This window comes from Saccopteryx bilineata, chromosome 3, assembly GCF_036850765.1.
Source record: "Saccopteryx bilineata isolate mSacBil1 chromosome 3, mSacBil1_pri_phased_curated, whole genome shotgun sequence".
NCBI classification, from domain to species: Eukaryota; Metazoa; Chordata; class Mammalia; order Chiroptera; family Emballonuridae; genus Saccopteryx; species Saccopteryx bilineata.
In genome coordinates, this window is record NC_089492.1 from 119590695 (window position 1) to 119607892 (window position 17198).

Below are 17198 nucleotides of genomic sequence, written 5' to 3' on the forward strand. Positions count from 1 at the left end.
CTAATATTTTTTCTAGACACCTATAGGTAAGAGTCTTCCAAATTAATCATCTTATGATTTAGACCAATTGATATCTTTAAACTTTTATTATAATAAAATATCCTTTTTAGCTATGATATCAAGATTGTATTTCTGCTCTCTACCTTTAATGTTAGGAGCAATGATTCACATTTATAGGTAGAATGTCTTTATAAAAATTGATCATTTTAAACACATATAAAAAGGTGTCAGAAAAGGACATAAGTAAGTTTTAAAGTGTAGATTCATTTGGATTTGGAGGAAGGCTGCAGGATAATTTTTTATACTTGTTAAAGACAAAAAGAGTCATAAACAAAGATGTCCATGGGGCCCCTCTGTCAAGATAAAACAAAATTGTATAAAAATTTTTTATTTTAGTAAGTTACACATATAGTTGTCTTTTACCACAAATTCAAACTGTAATACTCACCCTTTCTATTGCTGCATGAAATTAAAATCAACCTAATATTTTATTCTTCTTAAAACAATCCAATTTGTACTCAGGCAATTTGTACTTTACCAGTGAGTCATCAGCTTTACCAGTGAGGATCTCAAGCACATCCCCCCCCCCCCTTCTGCATGGCGCTTCTTTTCTATTTATTTATTTATTTATTTATTTATTTATTTATTTATTTATTTTTCTTTTCCAAGTGAGAGGAGGGGAGGTGAACAGAGAGTCTCCCGCATGTGCCCCGACCAGGATCCCCCTGGCAACCCCCATCCAGGGCCATGTTCGCAACAAAGCTATTTAAGTGTCTGGGGCAGGGGCTCTGCAGAACCATCTTCAGTGCCCAGGCTGATGTGCTTGAACCAGTAGAGCCATGGCTGCAGGAGGGGAATAAAGAAAGAGAGAGAAAGAGAGAGGGAAAGAGAGATGGGGGGGGTGGAGAAGCAGATGTTCGCTTCTCCTGTGTGCCCTGACCAGAGACTTCCACATGCCGGACTGACGGTCTACCACTGAGCCACCTGCCAGGGCCGGCACTCCCCTTCCTAATCTTCAGTTTGAACTTCCTATGGTGGGTTTACTGTTTAGGACTTAGTCCATTACCTACTAATTTTTTTAGAATATTAAAATCCTGGTTAGCCAAGTACAGGAAGTAGCACAATTCTAGTATTCCACAAATACAAAGAAGGATTTGGCCTGTTTCTCTTCCCTTAAGCAGAGAACTTCTTGGCAGCAGATTAAACAAAAGAACAGTTCCAACCTAAGCTATCTCATTTAATTTCCTCTAAACTTACTCTTGATTTTCCATAATGCTGTGGATAGCCTACTGTCAAAAGAACTAATTAACATTCATTATAACTGAAATAGTAGCAAAACACATGTAAAAGAAAACATGAAAAACCTAGTATACTCTCAAGGGAAAACATTGAATTCCAGATACATGTATAACCACACAGAGAAGCTAGAGTCTAATAACAACAACAATAATAGTTACCTCATCAAAGCACATCCAAAAAATAGTTAGAATACTGCATTTAAGGAAAATCAATGAACAAAAAATTGCACGTTAATAGTATATGTGGATATTCATAGGATATTAGTGTCACGTTATGAAATGTAATGCTTATAATACAATCAAACCACTGCAGAAAGTCACAGAGGCCAGAGAAACAGTGAGGCCCCCAAGAATATGCCTCCAGAACACCTTTTTCATTCATGTTAATCTTTTGTGTTTTTCAGGCAGGAAGTGAGTTCATTAATTTTCCCTAGGAATGAGGAAAACAAAATAATAGAGCAAAGAGCAAAGCCCTCAGTCCTAATAAATGTAACAACACCTTCAGTACTTTTGGCATAGGTTCATATAGAGAAGAATGCCTCACTCAGGGTGAAGAATCTCTTAAAATATGTAACGTCACTCAGATAAAAAGGGCAAAATTCGGCCCTGGCCGGTTAGCTCAGTGGTAGAGCGTTGGCCTGGTGTGCAGAAGTCCCGGGTTTAATTCCCGGCCAGGGCACACAGGAGAAGCGCCCATCTGCTTCTCCACCCCTCCCCCTCTCCTTCCTCTCTGTCTCTCTCTTCCCCTCCCGCAGCCAGGGCTCCATTGGAGCAAAGATGGCCCGGGCCCTGGGGATGGCTCCTTGGCCTCTGCCCCAGGCGCTAGAGTGGCTCTGGTCACGACAGATCTACGCTCCGAGGGGCAGAGCATCGCCCCCTGGTGGGCGTGCCGGGTGGATCCCGGTCGGGCGCATGCGGGAGTCTGTCTGACTGTCTCTCCCCGTTTCCAGCTTCAGAAAAATACCAAAAATACCAAAAAAAAAAAAAGGGGGGCAAAATTCAATTACAGATCATAACTCTTACAATATATTAACACTTCTCGGCTTCTAAAATGACTGTTTTCCAATGACTGTTTCTCTATTAGGTAGAGATCAAAGTGCCACTTTATATATCATTTATTCATTTGCCAAATGATAATATCCCCTTAACAGGGTTGGTCTAAGAAAAACAGAGACTACTGTATATATGAAATTGCTTAAGTTAAATAGAATTATAATAAATTTATATTGTAAGAAAAATTTAAATTCTAAACTCAACTCAGTTCCTTCCATTTGGTGCATGGAGTTGACAATTTAGTATTTTCTGTTATAAAATATATCATATATAAAAAATATATAATATATACATTCAACTAAAAGAATAACAATTTTTTTTTTTTTTTTTTTTTTTTTTTGCATTTTTCTGAAGCTGGAAACAGGGAGAGACAGACAGACTCCCGCATGCGCCCGACCGGGATCCACCCGGCACGCCCACCAGGGGCGACGCTCTGCCCACCAGGGGGGGATGCTCTGCCCATCCTGGGCGTCGCCATGTTGCGACCCTCCTGGGTGTCGCCATGTTGCGACCAGAGCCACTCTAGCGCCTGGGGCAGAGGCCACAGAGCCATCCCCAGCGCCCGGGCCATCTTTGCTCCAATGGAGCCTTGGCTGTGGGAGGGGAAGAGAGAGACAGAGAGGAAGGCGCGGCGGAGGGGTGGAGAAGCAAATGGGCGCTTCTCCCATGTGCCCTGGCCGGGAATCGAACCCGGGTCCTCCGCACGCTAGGCCGAAGAATAACAATTTTTAATGGACCTTAATATATACCCCATTCATCTTAAGAAATGGAATATTACTAATACCTTGGAGCCTCCAATGTGTCTATTCCTAGAAGATTTCTCTTAACCTACTCCACACTTTCATAGATTTTGTTCTAATCACTTCCTTGCTTTTATTTATAGTATTGACAAATTTATATGTATTTCTAAACTAACTCTATCTACCAACCTATCTATCATCAATCTCTATCAGTTCATTCATCTTCCATCCATTTTTGAACTTTATATACAAAATATATGTAATTGTCCTTCAACTTTTATACTATATTTTTCTCAAAATAATTTATTTACATTAACTAATTTATCATAAAACACCTAAGGTTAAAGGAATGTATTATACCCATCTAAAGTAGAGAAAATGAGGCATAGTAGCGCTAGCAACATGGCACATTATATGAGAAGACAAGGAACAAATCTTTCCACAGTAATTCTGAAAGTAAAGCAAACCAATGATGTCTCAGATATAGCATATTTTATAGCATATTCATATTTTTAGCTGCAACGAAACAAAACCATTTTTCTAGGGCTAGGAGCACAATTAAGTTAATATTTTCAAATTGATTTTAAACAGCTGCTATTTTTAGCTTTCATATTAAATGGGAACTTATATTAAAGTGTGATGATGTAAAAGCCCTAAACAATATTTAAATTTAGTAGTTAAAAGGAAAACAAGAATGAATTAAATAAAGGATATCAAGAGATTTCTTTTTTTCACTTAAGGTATGTGCTATTAGAAAACATAGTCATATTATGGAATATTCTAAATAAAATAGATGGCTCCTTAAATAGGTAATTTGTTTAATATTAATGAATCCAAAGATAGCATTCACCTGAGCAAGTGGTGGAAGAATCTCCTTGCATATTTGCTGATTTGATCTCTATATTCCAATATAGTTGTATCCAAGAGGGGTCTTGTTGGAGCATAGAAGGTTCCAAGGCTTGCCTCAAGCTGTGCTGTGGAATTCAAACATAGCAGCACTAAAACAAGTGAAACTCCTTCAATTACAACAGAATACTCATGTTTGCAGTCAGTCAGGTTTTGCAAACTTGGATGAAATGTGAGCTTGTTGGAGGAAAGATGAAATTAAACTATGACAGCTGGTACAAAAACAAACCTGTGTATAAACTTTCACTTGAGGCAAAGCTGACAATGACTCTGAGCAACAAAAAGCTGTCAAAACTGAAGAAATCCATAATGAATCAACCTCTCACCACAAATGGGTAATTAAAACAGTGACTCATCAAAGTAACACAATTTAAAGTAGCATTTCCAGTAAAATCAACTCCCTATGTGTTCGACATTTACTCTCTTTAGTAGAAAAGAGAACACTAACCTGTCCACATGAGAACTGAAAGCAGTATTGGAAATGTTAATACACACACACACACACACACACACACACACACACACACACACACACACACACAAAACTGCCTAGTGGCATAGTGGATAGAATGTTGACCTGGGATGCTGAGGTCCTAGGTTTGAAACCCTGAGGTTACCAGCTTGAGCGCAGGGTCGCCGGCTTAAGCATGGGATTATTAATATGATCCCAAGGTTGCTGGCTTGAGACTCCTGGTCAAGGCAGGCACGAGAAGCAATCAATGAATAAAGTGCTGCAACCATGAGTTAATGCTTCTCATTTCTCCTCCCTTCTTGTCTCTCTCCCTCTGTCCCTCCCTCTCTCTAAAAAAGAAAATAATAATAATGCAAATAAAAAATAGCCTTATTGTAACAGAGATAGTAATATCCCCATTACAACTTTAAAGTAACAGTGAAAGTCCCTATATCTTTCCTAAATCCTTTCCTAAACAATAATAAGATTGTTGGTTTTGCCAGGTCTGAAAGCTAACACCCCTGGGAGGGACGACATGCTAATCTCTTCTGGGTCAACTGACACCTTCCTAGGAAAGAAGGATTGGAGAACAGGTTTTGATAAACCAGAGTGCTAGAATTAGGAGAAAGAGGCACATTTTGCCTACTTCACAATTTTACCAAGAAATGCCTATGGGGTTGTATTTCCTGAAGACACACCAAGAAGTTATATAATTGCCATAATGGTGAGAATATGAATAATATAAGAACACTAGTGTTCACATTTAAGACTATACTGATACTTATGCTACTTACTAGCACTTGGTTGAATAAACAATTCTTTATTTAGCAAAACTCTTTAGTTTTAGGCATATTTGGGTTTGAAAGTATTAAATACCTCATCAGAGTAATTGCCATGGACTTGGCTAAGCTTTAAGTAATTTCTTTTTTAATCTCAAATCTAGACAGTAGAGTAAGATGAACTTTAGAGGTATTTTCTTTCAAAGCAGCAGTCAATTTAGATTAAAATTGAATAGAGCAATGCTATTGTGCAAACAAGCCAGATTCTTTTGCCATCGCTTGTTTTCTTGACAGCATGTTTTGTACATCTGAAATGTTCAAGCCTACATGGAACACTCGTAACTCCCAGCACAGTTACAGATTCATTAGATAGCCCAGCTTGATGTTTAAGGCAGAAATGAAGATGTCAAAGATAACCACCACACAGTTACAAATAAAAGAGCTCACTGGGTTCCACTAATAAAAGGAAAACAAATTACCATGTCAAATTTGTTATATTCAGATAGAATGAATCTCAATAAGAGAATACTGAATGTTTTAGAAATGTGTTTTGCAGTTACTTGGGAGGAAATGCATGTACCTGCTTAAAATGTACATATTCTGATAACACAGCATCACGCAAGCATTTTATTTTAATAGTCTAGTATCATACAAGCTTTTTATCTCCCTATCTCCCCAATATGGTTCCTGAAAATATACTTTATTAAGGCAAAAATCTGATAATGCCTATTTGTGAATTCCCTAATAATTTTTCTTACAACACAGGAATCTTACAATACAGATTCACTAAGGTGTTAGTAATTTCTCAGTATGCTCAGTGACAATAAATATTTTATCTTCTATATTTCTTCAACCGTAAATTTAGAATCTCTTGTATAGATTTGTGCACCATTACAGGTTTTCTTTAGGGACTCCTCCTTTCTTTTTCTATTATGTACCCAATCTTGAGAGTGTACTTACACTAATTAATACTTACTTTAAATAACTCTGCATGCAGAAATATTATAGAAAATCACTAGCACCTAAAAATTTGAAGTTATACTCTTCTTTTTATTTTTTTACTAATATTTGAGTACCTACTGTGGTACTTACTCATTGTGAGTTCCAAGCACTGTGCTAGGTAGGCATTTTCTCATTGTAGAAATATTGGAGTCCCCATAAATGGGTTGGACTACCTCCAAAAAGCACATTCAAGTAACATTAAACAAATATTGACTGTAGGCCTCCTGTGAGCTGGGCCACGTCCCATGTTGCAGACTTCCTGGGGGAACATGTTCTTATTGATTATGCTTCTCTAGAATTAGTAAAATGAAGGAATATACAGAATTCTATCTAAACAACTTGTTTGCTTTAAAAACAAAATAAAATAGAATATGAAAATCTATAAACATGCAAAGAAAATAACAAGGAAAACAAGCTCTCTTTTGAAATAGTTCCTGTTTTTCCCACCTTGTAAACTGCCCAGGGGCAGTTTCTCATTGATCATGATTTCCCACCATAAATGTCAATATTTACTGCAAAGATATGCAATAATAAAGTGAAGAAATGTTTAGGAGAATTTTACATTAAGTAAATAAGTAAATCATAATAAAAGTAACATACTAATAAACAAATATAAAAATTAATTTCATTATTGTATGTGGCACATATTTGTTCTCTCCCCTTTTTTTTAATAGTGTCTTATCTCTCTTTGACAATAAATATCTGAGGTGCAACAGGAAAAATTATTCTGGGGGAAGTTAGGGAAATCCAAACAGGTGAAAGGGAGAGAGGTATGAGAACAAGTTAGAATGAAAACAAGAAGGAGAAGGCTGGGCTGCAATTCTCTCTCTCTCTCTCTCTCTCTCTCTCTCTCTCTCTCTCTCACACACACACACACACACACACACACACACACACAAAATCAGAGGTAAGGATTCTTATCTGGACAAAGGACTTGGAGTCTGAGAGAGAAAAATGTTGATGTCTAAAGTGAAAGAGGAATAAGGACCTTTGTTTGGGTCCTTTGTCTACAAGAATCACAGCTTGCAATCTGAGCATAGTCCACACCTGAACTTACAATGACATCTACAATGCTGCATTCCAAGTTCCAACACAGGTATATACAGAAAAGTTGTTCTTTATGTTGAAAAATACTATATGGTAATACCACATGGGAGCAATCATTTGATATCTGAGTTTGTCAATTTTAATAAGGCATTAAAATTTTTGTCTTTTAGTCTCCAATAACTTAACTCAAAATAATCTTCAAAAATAACTGACTCAATTAAATGTACTTCATGTATATGCAAAACCCTCTTATGAAATACATTTCAAGTCTGACCTTCTCTCTCTGGAGTGAGCTTTTGTCTAAGAAGATGGTTTACAATGGCACTCATGCTGATAAAGCACTGGTGGCCCACAGTGTCCCAGTTCATACTGCTCAGGATGTTTATTGCTTCATAGATTTCATCATAGTGAATGTACTGGAAGATGATGTCTACCAGGCCCCGCTGTCCTCGTGTGAAGATGCCTGTCACAAAAAAGGTAAAACCAAGTAAATCTTTTAAGAATAAAAAGTAGAATAACAAAAACAGAGGTAAGTTTTCAATACTGGAAAATAAAACATTTCTTGCATAAGCGCTAGAAATGTGAAATTTGGGGCCACGAGCAATATGGTTCTGTGGTTAAATCTTCACTTTAAATAGTACCTACCAACTCTACCTAGCTTATCATTTCAGCATTTATTAACTAATTCATACTCCATGCAATCAAACTACTTAAACTTAAAAGTGAATAAGCATGAGAAGACTATTTAGGTAGACCACAATAGCTAGCGGTATTTTTCCCATCAATTGTTTAGGCCTCCGTTATATATGTTTAAAGACAGGATTTTTATGTGATCCCAATTCTTATTGACCAGCTTTATTAGTTCTAAACTGCATCTAGTCATCATCTCCATGTACTCGGGGGAAAGAGAAGTACAAATGTACAAATGACAAATATAATGTGACTATATATATATATGCTTTTGAATGTTTTTATTAATTCATGCTCTCAATTGATAGTTTCTTTATAGCTATCGCATACTAATTTATGTTAAATTGGCATTTAGAGTTTTTTTTTTTTTTACAGAGACAGAGAGAGAGAATCATAGAGAGGGATAGATAGGGACAAACAGACAGGAACGGAGAGAGATGAGAAGCATCAATCATCAGTTTTTCATTGCGACACCTTAGTTGTTTATTCATTGATCGCTTTCTCATATGTGCCTTCACTGTGGGTTTTCAGCAGACCGAGTAACCCCTTGCTGGAGCCAGCGACCTTGGGGCCAAGCTGGTGAGCTTTGCTCAAACCAAATGAGCCCACGCTCAAGCTGGCGACCTCGGGGTCTCAAACCTGGATCCTTCGCATCCCAGTCTGACACTCTATCCACTGCGCCACCACCTGGTCAGGCAAGAGATTATTCTCTTTTATTGAAGAAATGATCAGTATTAATCCTGCTATTTTTTAAAATGTTTATTTTATTGATTTTAGTGAGAGAAGAAGGGAGAAAGGGAAAGACAGGAAAGTCGATCTGTTCCTATATGTGCCTTGAACAGGGATTGAACCGGCAACCTCTGGGCTTCAGGATGATGCTCTAACCAACTGAGCTATCCAGCCAGGGTTTAATCCTGCTTCAGATCTTCATCACAACTAATATATGCTATAAAATATTATGGTAAAATACAAACACATTTGTTTATCCTTTTAAATGAAAAAAATACACTTCTAATTTTAAAGGAAAAATAACATAAAATAAATAGGAGACCATTCTGTTCTAGTTTCATCTTATCATCTTTTAAATATGGCTTATCTCATTTGAAATTAATTTCTGTGCAGTTAAATGACAATAAATACTAGGGCTTTTAAGCAGGTTATTATTTTTTAAATCTTTTTTAAATGGCTGGCAGTAAAATCCTTTTATTATTCAGCCCATGTTTACGTTTTTGATTGAGTCTACAAAAACTTCTCAGTACAAATAATCTAAATGAGAAAATGTATTTGAAATTATTTGCAAGCTGTAAAGTATATAAAATATTATTGCAATTCTTTGTATGTATTACTAACATCATCATTTAACTGCAATGGTTATTATAGGCTCCAGATTAAAATATATATATTAGTTCATAAGAAAAATGCCAGAATTCTTCATATTAACTTCAGGTCACATCAGAGAGAAAATTTGTGCTATATCTAACAGGGCTCAACTTGATAGGGAATCTAGGGAATTGCCCTAACTAACTAACTATACTAAGCAATAAAACTTGACTATTCTTTTTGTGTTGGTAGAATCAGTGAATTCTATTGTCCAAAAGCCTTCCTGAGCACTGGAGGTCCTCATAAATCAGAGTGGTTCCTTGACAGTAGACATTAATGTGTAGGAACTTTGCAGGAAACTGAAAATATACAAAATCTTTTGACTCTATCTTGTTGAGAAGAAAAAGTAATGTATAATTATAATCAAATTGTGCAAAAGGTGATAAAGATATATCTTTCAAAGCAACCAAAAAAGGGACACATGATGTGGAGAGAAACAAAGATATAAGTAATTGCAAACTTTGCTTCTGAAATTATGCCAGAAGACAACGGCAAGACATTTTTAAATGTTGAGAGATAGAAATGAATTAGTCTAAATGCTGTATATTTATAATAAAGAGTTAAATATTCATGAAGAAACATACATAATAATCTTAAATAACAGAACTCTAAAATAAAAAAGCAAAAACTGATAGAACTAAAAGGAGAAAATTTCAATTCTACAATTATAGTTGGAGATTTCAGCACTTCTCTGTCACTAATTCAGAGAGCATAAATAACAGAAAATCAGTACAAATAGAAAAATACTTGAAGAGCACTATTCATGAATTTGACCTGACATTTATAAAACACTTCACCAATAACAGCAGAGTATACATGCTTTTTAAAAACACAAAGAACACCAACCAAGATGGAGTATATTCTGGGTGATAAAACAAGCCTCAGTAAATTTAAATGTCTTCAAATCATACACAGTAGGTTCTCTGAACACAACAGAATTAAATTAGATATCAATCCAGAAAGATATCTGGAAAATCTCCAAATATTTAGAAATTAACATTCTTCTAAATAATGAGTCAATACAAAATTGCAAATTAAATTACAAAATATTTTGAAATGAATAAAAAATTTAAAGTAACATCAAAATTTTGTAGGGTGTAGCTATAGCAGTACTTAGAGGGAAATTTCTAGTTAACTATTTCAATTAGAAAGGTCTAAAATCGGTAATCAAGGTTTCCACATTAAGAAACTAGGGAAAGGCCCTGGCAGGTTGGCTCAGTGGGAGAGCGTCAGCCCAGCATTTGGATGTCCCAGGTTCAATACCCTGTCACGGCACACAGGAGAAGAGCCTGTCTTCTTTTCTACACCTCCCCTCCCACTACTACTCCTACTCCTACTCCTACTCCTACTCCTACTCCTACTCCTACTCCTACTCCTTTCTTCTTTCCTCCTCTTCTTCTTTTCCTCCTCCTCCTCTTCTTTCTCCCTTCCTTCCTTCCTTTCTCTTTCTTTCTCTATTTCTTTCTTTTTTAAAATTTTTATTTATTCATTTTAGAGATGAGAGAGAGGGGGAGAGAGAGAGAGACAGAGAGAGAGAGAGAGGAGAGAGAGACGGAGGGAGGAGCAGGAAGCATCAACTCCCATATGTGCCTTGACCAGGCAAGCCCAGGGTTTCGAACCGGCTTTTTCTTTTCTTTTCTTTTTTCTTTTCTTTCTTTCTTTCTTTCTTTCTTTCTTTCTTTCTTTCTTTCTTTCTTTCTTTTCTTTCTTTCTTTCCTTTCTTTCTTTTCTTTCTTTCTCTTTCCTTTTTTTTCCTTTCTTTCTTTTCTTTTCTTTCTTTCTTTCCTTCCTTCCTTCTTTCCTTCCTTTCCTTCCTTCCTTTCCTTTCTTTCCTTCCTTCCTTCCTTCCTTCCTTTCTTCCTTCCTTCCTTCTTTCTTTTTCTTTCTTTCCTTTCTTTCTTTCTTTCTTCTCTTTCTTCCTTCCTTCCTTCCTTCCTTCCTTCCTTCCTTCCTTCCTTTCTTTCTTTCTTTCTTCTTTCTTTCTCTCTCTCTCTCTCCCTCTCTCCTTCCTTCCTTCCTTCCTTCCTTCCTTCCTTCCTTCCTTCCTTCCTTCCTTCCTTCCTTCCTTCCTTCCTTCCTTTCTTTCTTCTCCTCTTCCTCTTCCTCTTCCTCTCCTGCAGCCAAGGCTTGATTAGAGCAAGTTGGCCCTGGGTACTGAAAATGGCTCCATGGCCTCCACCTCAGGTGCAATGGAGCAACACTCCAAAGAGGCAGAGCATCGCCCCCTTATGGGCTTGCTGGGTGGATCCCGGTCAGGGCACATGCAGGAGTCTGTCTCTGCCTCCCGTCCTCTCACTAAATTAAAAAAATAAAATAAAAAGAAACTAGGGAAAGAAAGTAAATTACACCTAAAGTAAACATAAGGAAATAATAAAAATGAGAAATAGAAAATAAACAAAGACTAGAGAAAATCAATGAACTCAAAAACTGCTTCTTTGAACTCAAAAACTATTAGAAGGCACCACAGATTTTCTAGTCTAGTTAGGAGTAACTTCTACAAAATAGCCTGGCCAAACTGGAAAGAGAATTGCATTCAGTTGACTGCTTTTTAATTTTAAATATAAACTTACTTTATAGCCATTTTTAGAATGAGAAGCTAAACTAAACAAGCAGTCAAATTTTGTCTTAAAAAATGAGATTTTAGCAATTATTTTTCAGTTTTGAAGTCTAAAACCATCCCAAGGCATAGGAACCATAGCCTCAATTGAAAATGAATTTTTGCAGGAACTGTTAATTAACATTTGTATCTAGTATTGTGTGTGTGTGTATGTTTGCATATATATACATACTATATACATACATAAGATAGCCTGTCACTATGGGACACAGGTTGAATATTGGAGATTATAGTAAGGGCTGGTGAGCAGGGGTGAATAGTGTGGATATTTAATGACTACTTATTTTTTAATTAACGAACACTTAGCCTTTTATGTGTATAATGGAACAAAAACTTGATACTTAGGTGTTTGACAAACTGAGATGCTTGCTATTCAGTTGTTGACTGGGGAAACAGCCCAGTGTTTGGCATTAAGACAGTCAAGGCTGGCTAGGTTTGAATCATCACTTTCTCTCTTCCATCCAATGGGGATGTAACAAAAACTTTCAAACTTTTAGCTAGGAGTTTAGATAGATTTGTCTTTGGATATATAGACAGCTGATTGCTAAATTTGGTTAGATTTCTCCTGACTGGCTGTTCTTAAATTCTTATAATATGTCCTGATAAATTACACTTTGTGAATTAATGGTCATGTGTATAATTGTTGCATTTTGGATGTACCTCATTTGAATATTAAAAAAATTTTTATTTAAGGTATCTGCAGATTAGAAAAATGAGAAAATGTAGTTGTGTGATGCTAAATTATAAAAAATCAATGTAAAAAATCAAGCTGTAAATAAAATCGACTAAATCCAAAAATAAAAAATGCTGGTTCTTTGAAATTATCAGCAAAATTGACCAATCTCTACCTAAACTGAGGAAAAAATGAGAGAAGACACAACTTACCAATATCAGCAATAATCACTATGGAACTACTAGACATTAAAAATAAGTGAATAACATAACTTTATACAAATACAGATAACTAAAAGAAATGGGTTCCTTGAAAGACCTGAAGTATCAAAGCTCATTCAAGAAGGGATAGATAACCTAAATGACCCTTTATTATTTGGATTTGAATCTGTAGTACACACTCATACACACACACACATACCCTGCATGTCCAGATGCTTTCATTGGTGAATTCTCTTAAACATTAAAAAGGAAACAATAGCAACTCTACACAACTCAAAATATAAGAAAGGGAACATGTTCCAACTCATTTCATGATGCTAGCTTTACAGTGATAGCAAAAACGGCAAACGTTACAGGAAAACAAAATGTACAGACCAGTATCTCCCATAAATATATAGATACAAAAATCCTTAACAGAATATTAGCAAATTTACAATGTATTAAATAGTCATTATAAACAAGAGATTTATCCCATAAATGCAAGGTTGCTGAAACATCTGAAAATTAATCAATATAATTTACCACATGACCAGACAAAACATATAATCATTTCAACAGATGCAGAAAAAGCACCTGAAAAAATTCAATATCCACTCAAGATAATACATCCCAGTAGACAAGTAATGGAAGGGGACTTCTTCAACCTAATATCATCATACTTATAGTGAAAAATAAATGCTTTCTACCAAAGATTGGAAGCAAAGCAAGGATGTCCTCTCTTGATACTTCTATTTAATATTATACTGGAGGTCCTAGATAGTACAGTAAGGGACTGAAACAAAAGGCATACGGGTTGGATAAGAAGATGTAGAACAGTTTTTAATTACACTTGTAATAGGAATCTATATAGAGAATGCTAAGGAATCAACAAAAAAGTTAACTACTAACAAAGGAGTTTAACAGGGTTGTAGGATACAAGGTCATATTTAAAATTTTTCTTTCTATATAATCTCAATGAACAATTAAAAACTGTAATTAAAAATACTATTTATAAAAGCATCCAAAAACATAAATAAAATATGTACAAGATTTTTACACTTAAAATTATAAAACATTGCTGAAAGAAATTAAAGAAGACCTGAATAAATGGACAGAGATTCAATATTGTTAAAAATCTCAATCAAACCCTATGAGGTCTTTTTGCAGAAACTGACAAGTCAGTTTTAATTTAGAATAGCCAAAACAATTTTGAAAAGGAAGAACAAAGTTGGAAAACTAACAGAACCTGATTTCAAGACTTACTATAAAACCACAGTAATTAGGACAGTGTGGTATTTAATTACGTGTAGACATTATAGATCAGTAGAAAAGAGTCTATTCATAGATGCACTCAAATGCTCAAGGTAATTTAATGAAGAAAGGATAATCTTTCCAATAATTGATGCTGGAACAATTGAATATTCATATTAAATTTTTAATTTCAACCCATACCGCACACCATATGCATGAAATTAACTTAAAATGGACCACAATCCTAACTGTAAGAACTAATACTATAAAACTTCTAGAAGAGAACAGGGTTAAACAGAAATTCCTTAGAAGGGACATAAAAAGCACAAACCATAAAACAGAAACTTAAGAATTTAATTTCATTAAATTAAAAAACTTTTGTTACCTGAAACATACTGTTAAGAAAATGAAAAAGTCAACTATGCTGGAAGAAAACATTCACAATACTAGTATCTTACAAAAGACTTGTATTAAGAATACAGTATAGAGCCTGACCAGGCGGTGGCGCAGTGGATAGAGCGTCGGACTGGGATGCAAAGGACCCAGGTTCAAGACCCCGGGGTTGCCAGCTTGAGTGTGGGCTCATCTGGTTTGACTAAAGCCCACCAGCTTGGACCCAATGTCGCTGGCTCGAGCAAGGGGTCACTTGGTCTGCTGTAGCCCTACGGTCAAGGCACATATGGGAGGGCAATCAATGAACAACTAAGGTGTCGCAATACACAATGAAAAACTAATGATTGAGGCTTCTCATCTCTCCATCCCTGTCTATCCCTCTCTCTGACTCTCTGTCTCTGTAAAAAAAAAAATTAAAAAAAAAAGAATACAGTATATAAAAAGTCTTACAATTCTATGATAAATGATCTAATTAAATTTTGCCAAAAGATTTGAAGACACCTCATCAGAGAAGACATGGCAAATAAGCACATAAAAAGATGTTTAACTCCAATACTCATCAGGGAAGTGAAAATTAATATCACTATACATCCACTAGCATGGCTAAAAGTAAAAAGACCATTAATGCCAAGTGTGATTGAAGATGTAGAGCAACTGGAACTCCAAAGTAGTTTCTTCTTAAGTTAAACATACACTTAGCATATGGTCCTACCATTTACTCACAAGTTTTTATCAAGAGAAATTAAATTATATGTCCACACAAAGACTTGTATATGAAAGTATATGGCATTTTTAGTGATATTAACTATGAAAACAATCCAAGTATCCATCAACATGTGAAAGGCTACACAAATTGTAGTTTATCTACATAATAGAATACAATACAGTAAAGAAAAATGTATAGATATACACACCAATATGGAAGATTCCTACAGATTAATGCTGAGTAAAATTAGCAAGATATAAAAGAGTACCTATTTTATGAGTTCATTGCTATAAAATTCTAGAAAAATCAAATCAAATCTATAATAATAGGAAGTGGACTAATGCACTTTAGCCTTGAGGGGTACAGAGGTTAGACTAAAAAGATGGGCCTGAAAGAATTCTGGGGGGCAGGGGGGTTGGATGTTCACCTTCCTTTCATAGTCAAACTCATGGAAATATTAGTGAACACTGACTTTCTCTGCTTCTCTACTTCCTGTTCACTCCTCACAGCACCAAATTTTGGCTTCTGTCTTCGGTATTCTGGAACTGCTCTTGGAAAGGTCACCAGTGACTTCCTAGTTGATATATGTTTCTTTTATTTACTTGATGACTTCTCAGCATTTGATGGTTGATGACTACTTCCACCATCACTGAACTCATCATACTTGCCTCTTATGGTCCCAGGGATATATGTTTATTGTGGTGGTAATCATGAGGACATACACACACTGCCAAAAGGTACTGAACTGCACATTTTAAATGGGCACATTTCACTTTATGTAAATTATACCTCAATAAACTTGAATTAAAAATCTGGCTAACTCAGTCGGTTAGAGCATTGACCCGAAATGCTAAGGTTGTGGGTTTGATCCCCAGGTTCAATCTCCGGTCAGAGCCCATATGGGAAGAGACCAATGAATGTACAACTAAATGGAACAAATGAATGCTTCTTTCTTTCTCCCCCTTCCTCTCTCTCTAGACGCAATCAATAAAAAAAAATCCATCATCATTCTAGTTTGAAGAGTACAGAATACTGTCTGAAACAGCAGTTCATTCAAATCATGAGATCCAATTTTAAGAGAAGTAGGCATCTAATAAAGTATCTAACATTTCTTTTTGGCAATTAATTATCAGCTGGGTAAAGTATGCTATTTAAACAATTCACTATAGAAATAACTCTTGAATAAAAAATACTTCTTATAAAAGTTCTAAGAGAGCCTAACCAGGTGGTGGTGCAGTGGATAGAGCATCGGACTGGGATGCAGAGGACCCAGGTTTGAGACCCCGAGGTTGCCAGCTTGAGCACGGGCTCATCTGGTTTGAGCAAAAGCCCACCAGCTTGAACCCAAGGTCGCTGGCTCCAGCAAGGGGTTATACGGTCAAGGCATGACACAATCAAGGCATGACAACTAAGGTGTTGCAACGCGCAATGAAAAACTAATGATTGATGCTTCTCATCTCTCTCTGTTCCTGTCTGTCTGACCCTGTCTATCCCTTTCTCTGACTCACTCTCTGTCTCTGTAAAAAAAATAAAAATAAATAAATAAAAGGGGAATTGTGAGGTTAGCAGTTGATAGATTAAAAAAAAAAGTTCTAAGAGAAAAATACTTATTTTTTAAGAGTGACAGACACATATTGCCTGTGATTTTGCAAAGTCCTATGAAAGGGAAGAAGTTAGCTTTAATTTTTTCTTGCTTAATATTACCACTTCAACATGTAGCCTTTCCCAACTTTGTAGGCTCTGTGAGAGCACTGTGGAGGCACCCCAGGCATATGGAATACTATCCACACCACTACGGGAAGGACGCAGTGGGAGAGCACAGGCCAGGGCTGGGGAGCAACACTAGTGCAGCCCAACTGGGGAGATGAGGCCTGAGAGGCAGACAAGGGTTTATCCATCGCTGAAGGGTTTCAGGCTGAAGAATTCATGACTAAATCTACACTGTTAGATTAGTACAATGATTGGCAAGCAGACAATTATAGACCACTGCTTGATCATAAGAAAACAGCAAA

General features: G+C 36.1%; 1 protein-coding gene across 3 annotated transcripts in view; it reads right to left on the reverse strand.

Annotated features, from left to right (window-relative positions):
- Positions 1–17198, reverse strand: part of WDPCP (WD repeat containing planar cell polarity effector) — a 444357-nt gene that overhangs the window by 195136 nt on the left and 232023 nt on the right. For all 3 annotated transcript variants that reach the window (XM_066267228.1, XM_066267229.1, XM_066267227.1), the window contains exons 11-12: positions 7551–7739; positions 3942–4065 (exon numbers count right to left, since the gene is read on the reverse strand). In XM_066267228.1, coding sequence (XP_066123325.1) covers positions 3942–4065; positions 7551–7739 — 313 coding nt within the window. The remainder of the gene's footprint in view (positions 1–3941; positions 4066–7550; positions 7740–17198) is intronic.